The sequence below is a fragment of the Rhinolophus sinicus genome, chromosome 17 (assembly GCF_057876585.1).
Source record: "Rhinolophus sinicus isolate RSI-liver-muscle chromosome 17, RSI-T2T, whole genome shotgun sequence".
NCBI lineage: Eukaryota > Metazoa > Chordata > Mammalia > Chiroptera > Rhinolophidae > Rhinolophus > Rhinolophus sinicus.
This window is the reverse complement of record NC_142517.1, coordinates 159173620-159192955: the sequence shown is the minus strand read 5'-3', so window position 1 is coordinate 159192955 and position 19336 is coordinate 159173620. Positions and strand designations below refer to the sequence as shown.

At 44.0% G+C, this 19336-nt stretch overlaps 1 protein-coding gene across 1 annotated transcript; it reads right to left on the bottom strand.

The window, feature by feature from the left end:
- Nucleotides 1–679: 679 nt before the first annotated feature.
- KLHL23 (kelch like family member 23) lies at nucleotides 680–19106 on the bottom strand. The gene is made up of 4 exons (XM_019727393.2): nucleotides 18775–19106; nucleotides 16655–17869; nucleotides 12981–13133; nucleotides 680–2639 (listed from the first exon to the last, which is right to left on the bottom strand). The coding sequence occupies exons 2-4, from the start codon at nucleotides 17865–17867 to the stop codon at nucleotides 2329–2331; spliced, it is 1677 nt and encodes a 558-aa protein (XP_019582952.1). The 5' UTR covers nucleotides 17868–17869; nucleotides 18775–19106; the 3' UTR covers nucleotides 680–2328.
- Between the last annotated feature and the right edge of the window lie 230 nt (nucleotides 19107–19336).

Genomic DNA, 19336 nt, shown 5'->3' with positions numbered 1-19336 from the left:
TGTTCTTTCCAAAGGAATGGCTTGCATGCAATTACAGTAAAATATTTTTCATTTATACTACAGTGGTTTGGAACCTGGGATAATTGACAGAAATGTTTAGTTTCCTTAATCTTTTCCTGTGTGCACAAACAGCAAAAAAGAATTTTACAGAAAATATTAAACACCTCAGATCACATACTATTTTCAAGACCCTTAAAGCACCTCCAAAATGCTTGTCTGTAAAAATAATCTATCGTCCTTCAGAAAAAATACGAGTACACTGGATATACAAACGAAATGGTAGACCTTGAGAATACTAAGAATAGGGTGTGATCCATGATCTCAAAACTGGGCAAGAGACTTACTATGACATATAAATAATTACTTCTTTAAACGTGATGATGGGAGTTTACTATGGCTGAAACAGTCAGGAAAGAATTCCCATAGGTTGGACTTGAGTCAAAATTTTATAGGCCCTACATAAGGTAAAAGGAGGGGGAGATGAGTGCAACGCTTCACATCTATTCTACAACACAGATCTCTAAAGTACTACGGGGCAACACTAATTGCTAAATGTTTTTAAGAGCAACAAAATAGTGTGTAATTCAATTATAGATTGAAATAGTCTATAATTCAATTGTTTTACTAATTCAGACTGTCCTTCAACTCGACTGGCCCAAATCAAGCAGTTTTAACAACATACAGTGATTGATTTATTTTTATTGAAAATACAAAGTAGTATTAAAGAAAACCATTCAAATAAATTAAAAATCATTCCACATTCCCCTATACTAACACAATGAATTTCAGTTTTGCATATTACCTTCCACATGCATAAAGATTTTACAAAGTCACAAAACCATAGTGTGCATACTACTTTATATTGTGCTTATTTTACCTACATATCACAGACATGTCCATAGTTCTACAGTCTTGCAAATAATTACTTTCATGGTAGTGTGATACTTCACTTTTTATTAGCCCACTTTCTTCTTTGCAATGTACATTATTTCCAATTTTATGCTATTATAAATAAGGCAGACATAAACCTCCTTCTGCATTTACCTTTTTTGTTTTGGTTTTTATATCATTCTTTAGGTTACAAATCTAGGAGTAGAATTTATGAGAAAGATATGGTCATCTTTATGGCTCTTTTTATGTAGTACCATGTTACAATCCCAAAGGGTTGTATCTACTTAAAATGCCATCTGAAATTAAACAGTTTCTTTCTAAAATTAAAAATATAAAATCAGAGGAGTTAGGTAATTTTAAACTTCTGTATTTAAAGTTAAAAATAGTCTCTTTAGAAAAAATGAAGAGTGTGGCTAGATCATCTAACAGATTACTAAAAGTTTAGATGAGTTAAGCAATGCTTTCCAACTTTTCTGAAGTTATGGCACACGTGGACAAAGTCATAGAAAATGGACAAAGGTGTTCTGGCCCAGAAGCCCAGCCACCCTGGCCACCTCTGGCTGCTCCAAGAGTTATGAGGATCCTTATCGAGGCACATCTGTGACCCAAAGTGCCAGTGTGCGTGAGTTAGGAAGCTCTCATTGAGAGGTTAAGCGACTCAATCAAAGTTACAAAATCTAGTTAGTGGCAGAGCTGGGAAATCAATGCAAAGTTCTTCTCAACAAGGTTATTTTCTACTATATCACAATTTGCTCTACATGCTTTCTGACTCTAACATTCAATTTTATATGCAGACGTGTCCATACTTAAGAATAAAGAGGATTTTCTAACATGCTTAAACTAAAGATACCTAACCTAGTAATGCACATCAAAGCTGAAAATTAAAAATAGCTTTTAGCATCAACAAACATTTGACTATTTCTCTGCAATTTTTCAGATTTGCCATTCTTTTAAATTTAGTTTGTAAACTCTGAATAGTAATGAACTTTTGCACAGTATCTTGTATATCTCTGGTAGTCAGTAAATAAAGAACAACAACAATAAATTATACATACAACAAAGGAAAAAAACCTTTTTTTTAAAGTGTTGATTTTGTAGAGGTAGAGAAGATTCCCTCCTTAAATTTCAAATACCCAGTGTTCATGCTACCAGAAAAAATTCACTACAAAGGCATTTTACCTCTTACCACATGTTCAACATTCCGTATCACCTTTCAAAAGCAGAGATTATAGGTGTTAATCTCACTGATTCAACTGTAAATATACCTAATAAGAGTTTTCTTGACCATTAATCATTGGGTTAGGGTGTAGGGTGGGGGTTAGGAATGAGAATTTACCCATTATGTACCAGTCCACAAGAACAAGCAAGATACTCCAAACTCTACATTTTTTCACGACACCAAAAACAATGATTACTTGATCATTTCTATGGATTCAATCAGACATTATACACACAAACACATCCGTGGGACCGCATGGCACTTGGAAGATTACCCACTATTTCCCACTTATTAAGATCTGGATCATATTTTTCAATGCTCTGAAGATAAGTTCCCTTTGAGTAGGAATATCCCCCAGTGACATAAATACATCCATTCATGATGACGGCACCACACTCCATCCTCCTTTCCATCATGGGAGCTATCTCTCTCCATTCATTTTGTTCAGGGTCGTAACATTCCGTGATTGTAGTTTGTCCACCAACTAGATAGAGCTTACTTTCAAATGGAACTGAACACAATCCATATTCTATTAAAAAAAAAAAAAGCAGATTTTATTAGGATAACAAATAAAAGAGATACCCTAGGGTGGTGATGTAATAATCCTTTACAATGTAGCATACAAAAATAGAGTAGTTAGGACATTTTGATTTCAGCGCACTCCTGGAACACCGAGCCTTAAGACCCATTCCCTCTCTCCTGATTCAGATGACCTGCTCCTGCCATTCTCTCAGGTCATCATTAAGCTGCCTTTGCAGGATGCTAGGGAGGAACTCATCCTCAGACCACCCTTCTGGGGATTTCCCAGCATAGATGTCTTTTACTACAGCTCTGGGTAAAAGATGGTAGCAGGAAAGTTCCCTCCGACATGAAGACATTCCAGGTAACTGGTGTAGGTTCCCTCAAGTCTTAGCAGCTGTCTCTGTAACCAGTGGCAGGCAATCTGGCCTGTCTGTTGCCACAGGTGCTGCACGGATTACCTTGCTTGCCTCTCTTATACTGCTGGTCAAGTTAAGGACACAGGAAGTTAGAAAAACACACAACGATATTAGTGGGGAACTATAGTCTATCATCTTCAGAAGCTGTGAAAGGTGCTCAAAGGCAGAGGGCTGACTGCTGTGTGAGGTGGGGATGGGCGTCTGCCTCCGCAGGGTCAGCCTTGCAGGCTGTTTTAATTTTTCCCGTTTCATTGATCTGCCCCTGCACATCCAAATCTGCTGGCTCTTCAAAGTACCAAGATCTTCTGCAACTTCACTTCATCTTCCTTCTTGCCAGGGCTGTGACTAGGTGAGGCAAGGGAGGTGCACAGACTGCGCAACGCAAGGAGGCTGTCACTCTGAGTCACGGCTTTAACTCTGTGCCTCAAGCGACTCACGTGCCTCACCCTAGTCCCAGCTGGGTGTTTCCTCCACGCCCGCATTTCTAACGTCACTACTAGCCAGTGAGTTCCTTCTCTGGGAATATCAACCATAAGATTACACTTACAAGGTGTGATCAAACAATATGGTGAATGTTTAAATAAATTAAAAAAAAGTATTACAGTAAAAGACACATTGCCATTAATCCCCCTCAAAATACTCCCCCTTGCTTTGAACACACTTATCCCATTGTTCTTGCCACTTTCTGATGCAACTCTGGAAGACCTCTTTCGTGTCATTAGTTGCGCTGTCGTGGCTGCTTCCATGTCCTGAGTTGATTCAAAATGTTTACCTTTCATGGTCATTTTGACTTTGGGGAAGAGCCAGAAGTTGCATAGAGCCAGATCCGGTGAATAAGGTGGATGAGGACACACTGTGATGTTTTTATTTCACAGAAATTGCCGTATACCAGAAGCGATGTGTGACACGGAGCGTTGTCACGATGAAGGATGATTTATGCCACATTTTAAAGCACATCTTAACTGTAGCTCACACCTGACTGACTGCATGGAACAAGCTGAAACTTGTCACACTGTTCTAGGGTTCAATGCGCTGCTTCCTGTATTGAAGATTCCTGCCTTTCTGTTGGATGGCACTCGGCAGCAACATTTACCATATTTTTTTATTAAAACAGAAAGGCTCCACGTCACACGTACATGTCTGGTACAACAATTTCTGTCAAGTAAAACCATTACAGTGTGTCCTCATCCATCTTCTTCAACGCATCTGGCATTGTACAACATCTGGCTCTTCCCCAAAGTCAAAATGACCATGAAAGGTAAACGTTTTGAATCAATTCAGGACATGGAAGCAGTAACGACAGCGCAACTAATGACACTCATGAAAGAGGACTTCCAGAACTGCTTCAGGAAGTGGCAAGAGCGATGGGATACGTGTATTTGAAATGAGGGGGACTAATGGCAATGTGTCTTTTACTGTAATAAATTATTCTTTTATTTAAACATTCACCGTATATTTTGATCCCATCTTGTAAATACTTCTAGTTGCAGACCTGAAGGAAGAGCAAGATTTGTCAGGGGCACTAATATTACAGCAAATAAACGAAGACGTATTTCTTTGCCATTTTCTGCCATTACTGAGCTGTTCCTTTGCCTGGACATCTCTTCTTTGCCCAGACCTTTGTACAGCTGCCTCCTTCGTGTTTTTCAGGTCTCATCTTACTATTATCTCCTCTGAGGGGCCTTCCTTGACAATCCAACCTGAAGTGGTCAGTCAGGCATCTCTACCACATCACACGATGTTAATTCCCTCCACTTCTCATTGTCTGGTATGCTTCTTATTTACTGTCTCACTCTCCCTTCCAACAGTGCAGCAACCGTGCCCTGCCTACTGCTGCATTCCCAGCTGGAGAGTGGCAAGTGTCTGGCACCTTGTAAGGACTCAATAAATGTTTGTTGGAACAATAAATGAATGTACCCTCTGTGGCCAAATATATGCCCCCATTATTTTGTGGAATAAAAGCTTGTAAGCCCCTCTTTAGAAAGAGAGAATGTACAATCAGAAATGCGATTTCCCCTTTCAGAATGGAAGACAAATTTTTATCAGTAAAGCTCTTGCTATTTAGGTTTTGCATGCTAAGAAGAAGTCTCAGAAGATGGCACTTTTGCTTTGAGGCCACTTACTGTTGTTCTCAAGTTTCTGATATCCAAGAAAATAAGATTCCTCCTACCTCTGAAAAATCCATTTGCTACTTTCCAGTTATGTACATGTAGAATTTTTAATAGGATTTAGTTGATTTCAGTACTTGTGAAACGTTGTTTATATAAATTATATGAATCATTCCATTAAGTGGTTACTACGAAAATTAATGATTCAAAAATTTTATCAGTTGATGTGAGTGGACAATGAGCTTACTTACTAGGCTTTTCTTAAATTATTCAAAGTTTACCCAAAAATCCTCAATTTGTAATTCTTTTGTTAAGAGAGGTATCTCAATCTTTCTATAGCAGTAAAAATGTTCAAAATAAAGTGATTCCTGATAGTTTTTCCCCTTACCCGAATACAACATAATGTTATGTTATCGTTTGTTGATGGAAACTTTTTCTTCCTCAGCTGTAACTGCCTTTTTTCTTGTTGGTCACTGTCGTGTGGGGGACCCTGCTCGCTGCACCATTTGTCACGCGGGCGGCCTGCAGGGTCTCTGGTCCCGCTCCCCATACAAGAACGCAGGATATGGTGAGGCCAAAAAGGAACACCCACGGAGCCATAGGTAGGGGAGTCATACCACTATATTCTCTCTGGCGGCACTATACTCTCACTGGAGGCTGGATCCACACTGTCCGCAAACCGCCATCCACACTTGCCAGCCCAGCCACCATCTTCCTGCTAGCCCCCATTCTTTCTCTTTCCTCTCCCCCTTCTCTCTGCTAGCACAGCCACAGCAGTTATATTAGTGGCCAATGGCTCACTGGTTACAGCTGACGGCCAACTAGCCACAGCTGATGGCCATGCAATCACAGTTGGCCATTTACTACCTGAGCCAACACCTTTCTATGTGAGGCCGAGAGCCTGGAAACTGCTTTTTGGGGCTCTGCCCCCACACTCCACCCCTACAGGCTCTCGCCTCACAATCTACGCGACAAGCGTCTTCCGCGAGGGGACCTGTGCAAGGAGCCTGGGGGTGAATGCAATATCCTGGACACAACTAGGCTCTCTGGGCACAGCCAGGGTTTCTCAGGGCACCACCAGTGCTTCTGGGCACGGCCAGACTTCCTGGACTTCTTAGGGTACCACCTGTCTTCCCGGACACAGCCAGGGTTTCTCAGGGCACCACCAGTACTCCTGGGCACTGCCAGACTTCCTGGACTTCTTAGGGTACCACCTGTCTTCCCGGACACAGCCAGGGTTTCTCAGGGCACCACCAGTACTCCTGGGCACAGCCAGACTTCCTGGACTTCTTAGGGTACCACCTGTCTTCCCGGACACAGCCAGGGTTTCTCAGGGCACCACCAGTACTCCTGGGCACAGCCAGACTTCCTGGACTTCTTAGGGTACCACTAGTTTCCCCGGGCACAGCTAGGATTTCTCAGGGCGCTGCCACTTTCTCTGGGAACAGCCACACTTCCTGGACACAGCCAGGGCTTTCAGGGCACTGCCACTCTCTGTGGGCACAGCCACACTTCCTGGACACAGCCAGGGCTCTCAGGGCACTGCCACTCTCTCTGGGAACAGCCCGACTTCCTGGGCACAGCCAGGGTATCTTCAGGGTTCAGCCAAACTTCCTGGACTCAGCCAGGGCTCTACTCTCTCTGGGAACAGCCCGACTTCCTGGGCACAGCCAGGGTATCTTCAGGGCTCAGCCAGACTTCCTGGACTCAGCCAGGGCTCTCAAGGCACTGCCACTCTCTCTGTGCCTCTCAGGGTACCCTGCTGGAACAACAGCGACTCACAATCAAGGTGCTTACATATTCTCAATGGCGGCCAGTCAAGAGACAAAAGCAAATATCCCCCAGTTCCACTAACAACAGTTCCTAAACAAACAGTCAAGCAGTCCATTAAATTAGGGATGGGAGGCAATTCCCCATAGTCCATAGTCATTCGCCAGGACTGTCCTGGGGGTGAGGGACGACCGTGACCTCACCCTCATCTCCCATGGAGGACTCAGCAAGCGTTACCTCCTGGGACTATAAGTCCTGCATCCGGGCTGCCTGAGCAGGAACTTCCCCGGCCCACAGGGCTGCAACGACCTTTGCTTTCTCCGGCCTGTGCTGGTTGGGGAACTATCCACATCTTTCCACCTCTCCACGGGGCTCCATCTCTCCAGCAGCTGCATGGCTTTTCCTGTGCTGGTGGGAGAACCGTCCACGTCCTCCCACCCCTCCACGGGGGTCCAGCTCTCCGGCAGCTGCTCCTCCTGGTCTTCCTCAGACTGGTGTTCACATGCACAAACTGCTCCACCGTCTTTTGGAGAGCTTTGGCTGGCACCATACCCTGCTCGCTGCGCCATTTGTCGTGTGGGGGACCCTGCTCGCTGCACCATTTGTCACGCGGGCGGCCTGCAGGGTCTCTGGTCCCGCTCCCCATACAAGAATGCAGGATATGGTGAGGCCAAAAAGGAACACCCACGGAGCCATAGGTAGGGGAGTCATACCACTATATTCTCTCTGGCGGCACTATACTCTCACTGGAGGCTGGATCCACACTGTCCGCAAACCGCCATCCACACTTGCCAGCCCAGCCACCATCTTCCTGCTAGCCCCCATTCTTTCTCTTTCCTCTCCCCCTTCTCTCTGCTAGCACAGCCACAGCAGTTATATTAGTGGCCAATGGCTCACTGGTTACAGCTGACGGCCAACTAGCCACAGCTGATGGCCATGCAATCACAGTTGGCCATTTACTACCTGAGCCAACACCTTTCTATGTGAGGCCGAGAGCCTGGAAACTGCTTTTTGGGGCTCTGCCCCCACAGTCACGCTACGAAGCTATTGAGGTCAAGGGATTGTGTCTTGTTTAGTGAACTGCTAACATTGTACATAGCACGTAGAAAGCGCTGGGCAAATAACTGTTGGACAAATGAATGAATGAACAATTTTAAACCAAGCATGGGAATGGCACCATCTGTCATGGCTCAGAGTTTACAAGGAAATATTCCCTATAAATACATGACAGTCTGTATTCAGTGTTACATGAGTGATATGAACAAAGCCATGCAGGGAATTCAGAGACAACCACAATATTACCAGGTATTCCATATCCACTTGTCGTGCGGGGAGGCCTGCGGGGTCTCTGGTCCCGCTCCCCATGCAAGAACGCAGGATATGGTGAGGCCAAAAAGGAACACCCACGGAGCCATAGGCAGGGGAGTCATACCACTACGGTCTCACTGGAGGCTGGGTTCACTGGACGTGCGACCTGCTGTCCCTTTTGTCTGCAACCCACCGGCGACTCTCTTTCACTCTCCTCCACTCTCCTCCGTAGCCGCAGCAGTTATATCAGCGGCCAATGGCTCAATGGCCACAGCCGACGGCCAATCAGTCACAGCTGATGGCCATCCACCACCCGAGCCAGCACCCCTCCACGTGAGGCCGAGAGCCTGTAAACTACTTTCTGGGGCTCTGCCCCCACACCACTGAAATGATTTACATTTTTTTCTTAAAGATTTTTGCCACTGAAGAGACCTGTGCAGCTTATCTAACGTAGCCTCTTTATTTTACTGGAAAGTAAGATCCAAGAGCTTAAGCCACTGCCCAAGATTAGGTAAGTAAATACACAGGAGAGCCAGGAGACAGCTCTCTCCCGACTTGACACAGCTCTCTACGGGTTTTTCTCCTTAATCACTTACTGCTTCTTCCCTGTTCTTCACGCATTCTTTTTCTTCAGCTCACCCCTTCACTCCTGCTATTTTTCAAGATTCTGCCCATAGCTGTACTGTTGGTCCCACCCTCTGAAGGCATCTCATTCATCCCCACACCCACAGCCTTCATCTTCAAGCAAACAACTCCCCCATCTCTATATTTAGCTGCACTCTTCCTCCTGAGCTGCAGACAAACTGCTGGACAGCTCTTCTGGGTTATCCAACTAGTTTTTCACATTTAACTACAAAACTGAGCTCATCTCTCCACTTCACCCTTCCTACTGGCTGCTCCTTCAATGCTCCCCATCGTCCCAGTCAACCAGACAGAGGCCTGGAATAACTGTCAACTTCTTTCTCTCCCTCATCTCCTATATCCAATCAGTCAAGGTTACAATCACTACCAATTCAATCAATGTTGAATCTATAACATTCCTCACATCTGCTCGTTTTCCACTCCTACCACTTCAGGCTTTCAGCATTTCCCACCTGGTTTATTAGCAATAGTTTTAGCAGATCTGCCTGCTGTCTGTCTTTCTCCGAATCTATTCTAAAAGGAGCGCTCCTCTTAAAACTAGGACTGATCACACAGTTCCCTTGCCCTGAAACCTTTGGCAGTTCTTCGTTTTTTAAATTCTCCTGACTGCCATTCAAAACCCTCCATGATATATTCAACTGAACTCTCCCATCCTCTCTTTCATTCTACCTCTGACATCTCATTCATATACACCTGCTCCCAGGTACTGGAATTAAACCTCAAACTTTCCCTTCTGCCTTCCTTCATTGGCTAACTCTCTGCCAGAAAACCCTCCCTCAAAAACTACCTTCCCTAATTGCAGCCATTCTTTAAAAAGGCCCAAATCATAACAACCTACTCCTGGAAGCTTCTAACATTGCTAGATTTCCCTTAATCAGACTCAAGCTCTCTCTATCCTCAAGTTCAATAGCACTTATTTATAAGATTGTCTTGCAGTCCACTTATGAATGTATATTTGCTACTAGATTCTGAGTTCCTGTCGCAGTAGAGACTAGCCCTTAATCATCTTTGTATGTTATATAATAACCAGAATGATATCTTTCCCAAGGTAAAGTCTCAATAAACATTAGCTTGAATTTAATGGAATTATAGTCCCGTTTTTCAACTTTACAAAGCTACTGTCTTTTAAAGGCATTAAGAAAAAAAGATAACATTTATATTACATTTGAACAATAATGATTTCTTTGCAATCTAAGTTATGTATACTATAAGGTCGACAAACTCAAGACTGATATTTTCGTTCCTCAGGCGGCGCTCCTAAAATACCTAAGAAGCATATCTTGCGCTAATTCAGAGGCTGTAGATCCAAATGCCTCCAAGGGCTCAGAAGGTAACAGAAGGGCTGAATGAAGCCTGCTAGGGGTAAGAAAACATCAGCACGAGCCCCCCTAGGTCTGTGACATGATGAGAATGGGACAGACTGTGGTGACAAGGAGCACACAATCCTCTTCTAAAGGACACAGCCACTACTTGACCCCAATGATCACTGTCAGGATGGAATATGGTCTGAGGCTGCCAGTTCTTCGCATTTTTCTAAAATCCAGAAATCATGATTTTTATTTGAAATCTCTTGAATTTTAAATATTAGTGGTAACAAGCCAGTTAAAAAATATTTTAAACACTGTCAGAGCCAAAGAGAATATACCATGCAGGGTGCTAATGTGATACCTTTGTTTTTTAATCTTACTTCAGGAAAAAGTCCAATGTAAATCAAGACTTTACAAATAGAATGATAAGTTCCCACTGATTTATACTGTAATTTAATATTTATTTCTGATTGATTTTTCAATTTGCCATGGCTTTTCATACTGTGTTTGAAGTCTCACTGTCTTTTAGACTCTCAAGCAAGCAGTTAATAAGTTATATATCAACTTAAATATGCTGTGGGATATTTACTTTTAAAAGAACCCCTTTACGAAATATATTATTAAATTTGTAATGTAAATAATTGCCCTCTAATTGGTTAATTTGACTCTTCATACTATCTTGGATTTTCTTTGTAAAGATAACTCAGAGTAATATCTAACTCATGGTGAACATGAGGAGCAGATGATGTAACAGTGTGGTTACTGAGTGCGTGGTGCTCCCAGCCAGACTGTCTGGATTTGAACCTCACCTCTAAGAAGCACTAGCTGGCTGACCTTGAGCAATGTATTTACTCTCTGTGTGCTTTAGATAATAGAAATGATAAATGTGATTAACAGTAGCACCTCGCTCATAGGATTGCTGTGAGATTTAAATAGATTAATACATGGAAAATTATTGGACTAGTTAGTGCCTGGCACATACTCACTGAATAAATGTCAGCTACTGCTCAGTGTGAGCTGTTATTAGTAGGTTGGTGCAGAAGTAATTGTGGTTTAAAAGGTTAAAAATAATTGCAAAAACCGCAATTACTTTTGCACCAACCTAATACTTTTCCTTATAATTTCATTGGTCGTAACAGAAAGTGGTGGGGAGTCTGGAATAATACATCTGGGCTACTAGGACACAGAAGCTACCCATTCCATGATGTCTTCTGAGCCAGGACAGCCTGCAGCTGAAGTCTCTTCTTGTATAAAGCCCGTGGCATATGGAGATACAGCACCAGATTCAGCTGTGCTCTACGTAAACTGTGAGATGACATTTCTGAGATGCGGGTGTTAGCTACACTGGTCAAAAAGCAGGACAGCCTGCTTCCTTAAGGAGAGGCAGGTTGCTTAGTGGTTATAGCACCGTTTACGCAATCAGACTGCCTGAACTGAATCCTGGTCCACCACTTCCAAACTGTGTGACATTGGCAAAGTTACTTATCCTTTCTAAGCCTCCATTTCCAAATATGTAAAACAGGGGTAAACAGTACCTACTCACAGGGTTGTAGTTAGAATTTAAGGTAATATTACATGCAAAGTGCTTAGTCAATACCTAACTTATGAAAAGTGCTCAAGAAGGTTAGCTGTTACTATTACTCTCAGATAGTTCAAGATTGTGAATTTCAATTATGCTCTCCAGTAACCCACTTAGAAGTGATGCTATACGGAAAAGGACTCAAAGTAGTATAGTGATTTGGTGATATGAATCTTTTCTGATGTAACAGGCTTAAGTAACAGGCTATAGCTTATGCTTCCCCCGAGCTCTTCACAAAGAGACAAGTCAAAGAACAAAAGACACCACAGAAGGCAGGCCACTCCTTGTGGGCAGACAACTTGTCCCCTTTATGATTGTTAAAATGAGGCCAACATGAGGCTCTGCACACCGTAGGAGTGAGTGCTTAACAGTTATTGAAACCCAGAAAGACCACGCTTCTAAAAGAAGAAACCATCTTCTGTTGAACTGAATCAACAGGTACCCTTCCCAACTATTTGTTAGACTAGTGCTTTTTAACTGCTTATAAAAATTGTGTTTAACGGCTTAAAAAATCTGGGCCGGATGGCTCAGTTGGTTACAGCGCAAGCTCTGAACAACAGGGTTGCCGGTTTGATTCCCACTTGGGCCAGTGAGCTGTGCCCTCCACAACTAGAATGAAGACAAGGAGCTGCCACTGAGCTTCCAGAGAGGTGGACAGATGGCTCAGTTGGTTAGAGCATGAGCTCTCAACAAGGTTGCTGGTTCGATTCCCGCATGGGATGGTGGGGCCCCCTGCAAGTAAAGATTGAAAACGGCGACTAGACTTGAAGCTGAGCTGCGCCCTCCACAACTAGATTGAAGGACAACGACTTGGAGCTGACGGGCCCTGGAAACACACTGTCCCCAATATTCCCCAATAAAAAAATTTTTTTTTAAATTGTGTTTTATATAATACATGTAAATGAAAGCACATAAGGAATACGAAACACACAAAAAAGAATCTAAGTGAAAAAAAATAAAAAAACTACTACTTTTAACCACATAGGCTTAAATACGTGTAGTATAAAGACATGAGAGAAAGTATTTAAAGACATGATCTAATCTGAATAATCTAAATTGTGATTATTGTTACATGGAAATATGAGTATTTTGAGCCTTTTAATTACACCATGTGTAGTCTACTATAAATGTAGCATTTTTTATTTCCAGCCCATTTTTAGCCATCTCTTATACTGACAAGCGGTACCACAACATGTACTACTGACAGGATTCTGTTACCTGGATGTGGACTGGAGGTGATGAGGCTCCATTCATTGATGTCTGAATTGTAGCTCTGGACCTTGTCATAGGTGCAGCTTCCTCTGTAGCCACAGTGTCCACCAATGACGTAGATAACCTCATGTAAGACACAGGCAGTAGCATTTCCCACGCCTGTGGTAATTAAAATCACATTAAAATCACATTTTCAGCTGATCTTTCATTCTGTTTTACGATGAATACCGTATTGTTTTTGTTATTATTCACATAAGGCATGTACTCTGAGGGACTGAAGGATAAAAAAGAAAAGCTCCTCGCACTCTTAAAAGATGGTGAGACATTTACAAAAATAATTAGAACACAAGGTAGAGAGCTGTGGATGTTTAGAGCAAGGAGACATTGCTTTTGACTAGGGAAATCATGGCAGGAGGTGGCAAAATTTGACCTGGTCCTTAGTGGGTAGGAATTTGGCAGGTAGAGGTTAGAGGAAGCCATTCTAAATGAGGGCAAGGCAAGTGCAAATGCTTATTGGGCAATCCAAGTAGCAGTTTTGATTTTGGCATACCTGGGGTTGTCTTGTGGGAATTAAAATTGGCATGGTAAGTTAGAGCTACATGGCAAAGAATCCTGATGCCCAACTAAGAAATCTGGACTTAAATCAGCAGGATTTTCAAGCTTTTTAAATCAAGCAAGGGAGGGATTACAAAGGTAGAAAGGTAGAACTGATCCAGCTGCAATGTGTTAAGGGTCTGCATTAGATGGGGCTTTCGGTATAGAGTGGAGGGCAAGGTGACAAGAGACACAGGAAAAACAGATAAGCCTTGATAACTGACTGAGTTGGACACCAACAAGACACATTATGAAATCCTGAGCTTGCAAAACGGGGAAATGTTGATGCCATCGAAAAATACAGAGGAGGAGAAAATAGTTTCAGCAGGGGAACAAGAAGAGGGAAGAAAAATGATGAGGTTCATTTTAGTTGAAAAGTCGGTTTAGTCTTTCAACAAACTTTTACTTAGCATTGCTACATGCAGGGGTGCAGTTTCATCTCGTTCATTTCTACTCTAGAACAAAAGTGAGTTTATAAGCAAGGCAGTTATGAGGGGGAAACATGTTAGGAGTTCCTAAACAGCCAACTATTTCTTCTCTGTATCTTCCTGAACCAAAAAAGGAAATGAATTTGAAATTTGATTCTACCCGATGTAAGTTCTCATTATCAGAGAAAACTGCTAGTTCACTTCAAGACTACAAAATAAAACAAATTGGGAAAAATGTTGTTCTTTCTACAGAAAAATGTGAAACTAAGTTCAGCAAGAGTCTGATCACTATAACCAGTACTAACCCAAAATGCATAACTGACAAAGTGTTACTGTAATGCTGGGACTCAGCTCCCGCCCCCCCCCACCCCACCCCCCAGCACAAAAACGCAGGATATGGTGAGGCCAAAAAGGAACAACAACAGAGCCATAGATAGGGGAGCCATACCACTATATTCTCGATGGCGGTTGGTGGAGACACAAAAGCAAACATCTGTCAGCACCCCAACGAGGGGTCTTCCCGCACCCTAGTCTCGCTGACAGCCGCGCAAGACACAGGAAGTAGGATCAACATGAGCCGCAATGTAATCCCCTTGCTAAGCGCACGTGCTAGCCGCAATTCATCCACTTCACTGCCAACCCACCAAACAACCCACGTAGCCACAGCAGTTATATCAGTGGCTAATGGCTAACCGGTAACAGCTGATAGCCAACTAGTCACAGCTGACGACCATCTACTACCCCAGCCAGCACCTTTCCATGTGAGGCCGAGAGCCTGGAAAGTGCTCTCTGGGACTCTGTCCCCACAGTTACCTTTCCTTGGGATGATTAGATATAACGAAGAATCAAACCTTCAAGATAAAAGCAAAAAAAAAATCGTAATGTCAGACCCAGCTGGCAGGTGGGGGAGGACTTTGGCATATGAGGGTCTCCCATTCCACTCATGGCTGAGTCAAGTACACATATGGCTTTCTTTCACGGTGCATACACCATTGCAACATTTTCTCGTCAGCAAGCATTGTTTCAAATGATTTAACAAAATTTTGGTAAAGTAATACATTTCCATCCTCAAAGAAATATACCGTAAACTACAAAACCATTGAAACTGATCTCATCATTAAGAAACAGAAGCAGAAATATATCCAGGTTTGCAACAGCTGCTAAAATATTTGCAATGTCCTTGTTTCTTCTGTGGAAGAGGCATCAGACAGGACATCCAGAACCACCTTGGAGAGGGGACCTAGAATCCGTAAGTGGGGGGGTCAGTCATGCTCAGGCAGTCAAAAACCAGAGCAACAACAGCAGGGGGTTTTAAGCCACCTTCTCCCATCCATCCACCCACTGGTGAATCTTTGGGCATGCAGGGCAGCAGTCATGATTTAACATGAGAGTTACTTCTGCCCTATCCGAGCTGACACGTTCTATAATGATGCTCATGACGACAATGCCTCACACTTACTGAGTGCCCACTCAGTGCCAGACACTGTTCTAAGCGGTTCACGTGCATAAATTCATTTCATTCTCTCAAAACCCTAAGTTACATAATGTTGTCACCTCCGTTATTCAGATGGCAAAACTGGGGCACAAGGAGATTAAATAATCTGCCCAAGATCACCAGCAAGGAAGTGGAAGTCGGGATTTGGACCCAGGCAGTTTGGCTTCAGAAGCAGTGTGCCTGATCACAAGACCATTCTGTTTCTCAGGCTTCCTGCTTCTCATCCATGGATCACACCAGGTCAGATTCCCACACCAGGTCAGATTCCCACACCCTCACTAGTGTTAAAAAAGAAACTGAAAGGCCTGGGAAGAAACACTGGGGATAAAATGACACAAATTTGGTAACAACCTACCAGTTGTTTCTGTGCAACTCCCCAGCACCAATGAACACATGTAATTAAATACGATTCCAGTTTAACTTTTTTTCCAGTGGGAGGGAAGGAGAGCAAGGCTAATCTAGTGCCAAACAGCAGAAAATACTGTATTCATTAGACAGATATTGAAACACAGTAATGTGGCTGGCTCTGGGGGACACGTAAGGGAGGATAGGGAATCTGCCCCTCTCTTTTACTCTATGAGACAAGACTTGAATCAGAAAAGCAGTGGCTATGTGTCTTTAGTTTTTGAGAGAAAGTAATTTGTTACACCCTGCAGGAACCAGACCTTTCAAGGATTTAATAAAAGACCTTTTAAAAGAGAGGTGATCAAATGATGAGATGAAAAAGCAGAATATTTAAAAGCATAATAAAAAAGGGTTCAGTTTCAAAAGCAAGTCAAAATAAATAAATAAACACAAGTAAAACTACCCAGCTTTCTCTGTTTAACCTTTGACTTAGATACAAATTCTTAAGAGTCAAAGCAAGATCTAGGCTCAAAACAAGCTGTAGAGTAAGTAGAATGAATTATACTGCTTTCTAATATAAATGATATATCTTTTCTAGCCTGCGTAGTGCCCTGTAAGCACATAACTCAAACAAGTTAGGGACTGCTACATTATGTTTTTACTTGGAACATTCTGTGCATTACTTGTATAATCTACTATAGTTCCTAGATAGCATTCCAAAGTGATAAATTCTTTTTAAAGTTATTTCAAGAGAAGCAAGACCAATGGCCCAACCTCAAACACCTGAAAAATACAGAATAAACGTAATCTGTACTTACCTTTAATCATGTTGGCAATAGGTATCCATTTCTCTTTCAATGGATCATAGAACTCAGCCTCTTCTGCTGGAGCCCCTTTTCTGTAACCACCTAAAGCATAGACACAGCCACCCAAGGTGACTGCACAGTGGTAATACCTGGCATTGAGCATTGGCAAACCTTCTGTCCATTCATCACTTTCACTATTATAGATCCACACTGTGTCAAGGGCTTCTATGTTATCCGTCCTGTAACCCCCAGTTACATAAATGTTGGGTCCCAAACATGTAACACCATAGCTCTCCCTAGCATAATCTGGTATTTCTGCTCCCTGAATCCAAACATTTGTCAAAGGATCCCATATGTGAACCTCTGATAAAGGATGCCAGTAATAGCCTCCAATGATATACATTGTGGCTGTGGACCTCTGGGAAATCTCTTTGTGCATGGGATTCAAAGCATTGTATATTAGAGATCGTATCTTATTTTCAGTTAGTAGGCAGCTTCTTTGAAGGCCTAACGCTGTTTTTAAATATACTGGATCTATATCTATGTTGATATAGCTTAGTAGATTATATAGGCATTCAATTCGATTTTCTACATCATGAGCAGTCCACTTAATAACTGGCTCTATGATGGCTTCTTCTTTCCAAACACTGAGATTCTTTCTGGACAAGATAAAGAGGAACTTTTCCAGGCTGATTTCCAGAAATTCTTCTTGTTGCCATACTTCCTTAAACCTTGAACACAGAATTCTTCGAGATTCTTTCTCTAATTCTGGACACACGTGAAATTCTGCAAAGGAGTGCATTCCAATACAATTATCAATATCCAGGTGCCTTACCAAAAATTGCTCACAAGCTTTCTTTACTGAAAGGAACTGTAGCAGATCTGCTGCTTCAAGTAGGCTTTGAACATTTCTTTTAGTTATTTCAATTTGGGAAGTGTATGCATAATTTACAAGGCCTTCCAAAATATCATGGTGGATGCCAGAGATTTTTATTTTATTTTTAAATTTTTCTTTCATGTCAGCTGTGAACATTGCCTTAAAATAATTGCTGCAAGCAGCTAAAACAGCTCGGTGACAATGGAAGATTATGCCTGAAGAACACTGAAGGGTAATATCAGTAAATAATCCATCCAAATAAAATGTTCTGAATGCATCCAGAAAATCCACTGGATGCGTTGAATCCTTGAAAAGGTAAATATAATCTTCTTGTCCCTTTAGAGCCATAGCTGCAATAAATATGAAACAATAAACATGTTTTTAATTTTGCATGTAACCTCAAATAATCAATGCTAAATATTCCAATATTACCATGATTGACTGGCATCAAATATACTGCAAAACTAGACCAAATTCAACATTCTAAGTAACAAATGCAAAATGTGGATGGACTATATGATGATCTATATGATGGTCACCTTAAACCCAGGGCAGCTCGGAATCCGAAACGAAGCCCCCGGATTTTTCAGTCCTTTCTAGAAGAAATACTGATTCTTCTAGCTACCCCAGTTACCCAGTCTCCACAGTCGTCCCCGAGCTCACAGTCCGACAGACATGCCACACTTGGCAAACCAACTGTCCGGGGGTCACCTCACCCGAGGCCGGACTTTGGCCATCTGGGTTCGGCCCCAATTCAAGTCAGTGCGAGATGCTGAGAGGAATGATCGAAATACAGTGAGACAAAAAGAAATCTCAGAAAAGGAAAATCTTGTGCCTTTCTGCTGAAGGCAGGAGATAAAGGAAAGCGGCGCGGCCGCGGCCCCTTCCCCCGTGCGCCCCCTCCCCCGCGGTGCCGCAGGGGTTTCCGCACGCCCCGCGCCCGGGCCGGGGGCCCGCGTTCCCGCCCGCAGACCGCCCCGCTGCAGGGCCGGTCACGGGGACTCGACTCCAGGGCGCCGCGCGCCGCCGACCGGGCCCGGTGCCCGCGTCCGTCGGACGCGGGACGCCGCACAGGTGTGGGGAGGGCGCCGCGGGCGGCCCCGCGCTCGGCCCAGCCCGGCGCCCGCGCGGCCATTGTCTGCTCCTCTGCCGCGGGCGGGCGGGCTCAGGAGACGGCGCGGCCTCGCTCTCCCGCGCTGGGTCCTGCTCGCTTCCCGCCGGCTGGCCTTGGGCGGCAAGTTCGCACCGCACCTACCTCCAGTGACCGCTCCGGGACGCGGTGCTGACCCGCGGGCTAGCGGCGAGCGGGAGCGGGAGCGCCTCCGGACCCTCTGACCATCTTTGGAAGAGGCGCGGCGGAGGCTGCCTCCTAGTGCAGCTCCAGCCCACAAGCGGCTCCTATTTTGGTGCCTCGGCTGCAGCCCGCCTCCATCTGATCAGCCCCCCGCGCGGCCTCTGCACGGGGCCACTGGCGGGAATTCCGGGGTGGCGGGGCCGCGCTGCGCGCAGGAGCGGGGCGGGCTGGCGCGCGGCTGCAGCTGGAGCCTCCCGGGCGCTTCACCGCGCAGCAGGTGGGGCGGTTTCCCTGAGGAGCCTGCCTTCGCCGCTCGCTTTCCCCTCTCCTGGGGTCTGTGTCTAACGCACACGCACAACTCAAACATTTTCTCTCTAGACAAACTCGGCAAGTCCTGAATTAAGAGCACATAATGGAGGCTGAGAAGGGGCTGCCCTTTACCCTTCCCTCAATAGCTCCAACCAGGCCCGGCCGGAGAAAGTGTGGAGAAAATGCAGCAAACCTAAAGGTCGGGGGTCGAGGT

Bases quoted from the DNA above. Each gene is read 5' to 3' on its own strand.
- KLHL23 (XM_019727393.2), bottom strand. From the start codon at position 17,867: ATGGCTCTAAAGGGACAAGAAGATTATATTTACCTTTTCAAGGATTCA. The intron at 13,134-16,654 runs GTAAGTACAGAT...TAATTACCACAG, and splicing joins TATTGCCAACATGATTAAAG to GCGTGGGAAATGCTACTGCC. The intron at 2,640-12,980 runs GTAACAGAATCC...TTTTTTTAATAG, and splicing joins CACCTCCAGTCCACATCCAG to AATATGGATTGTGTTCAGTT.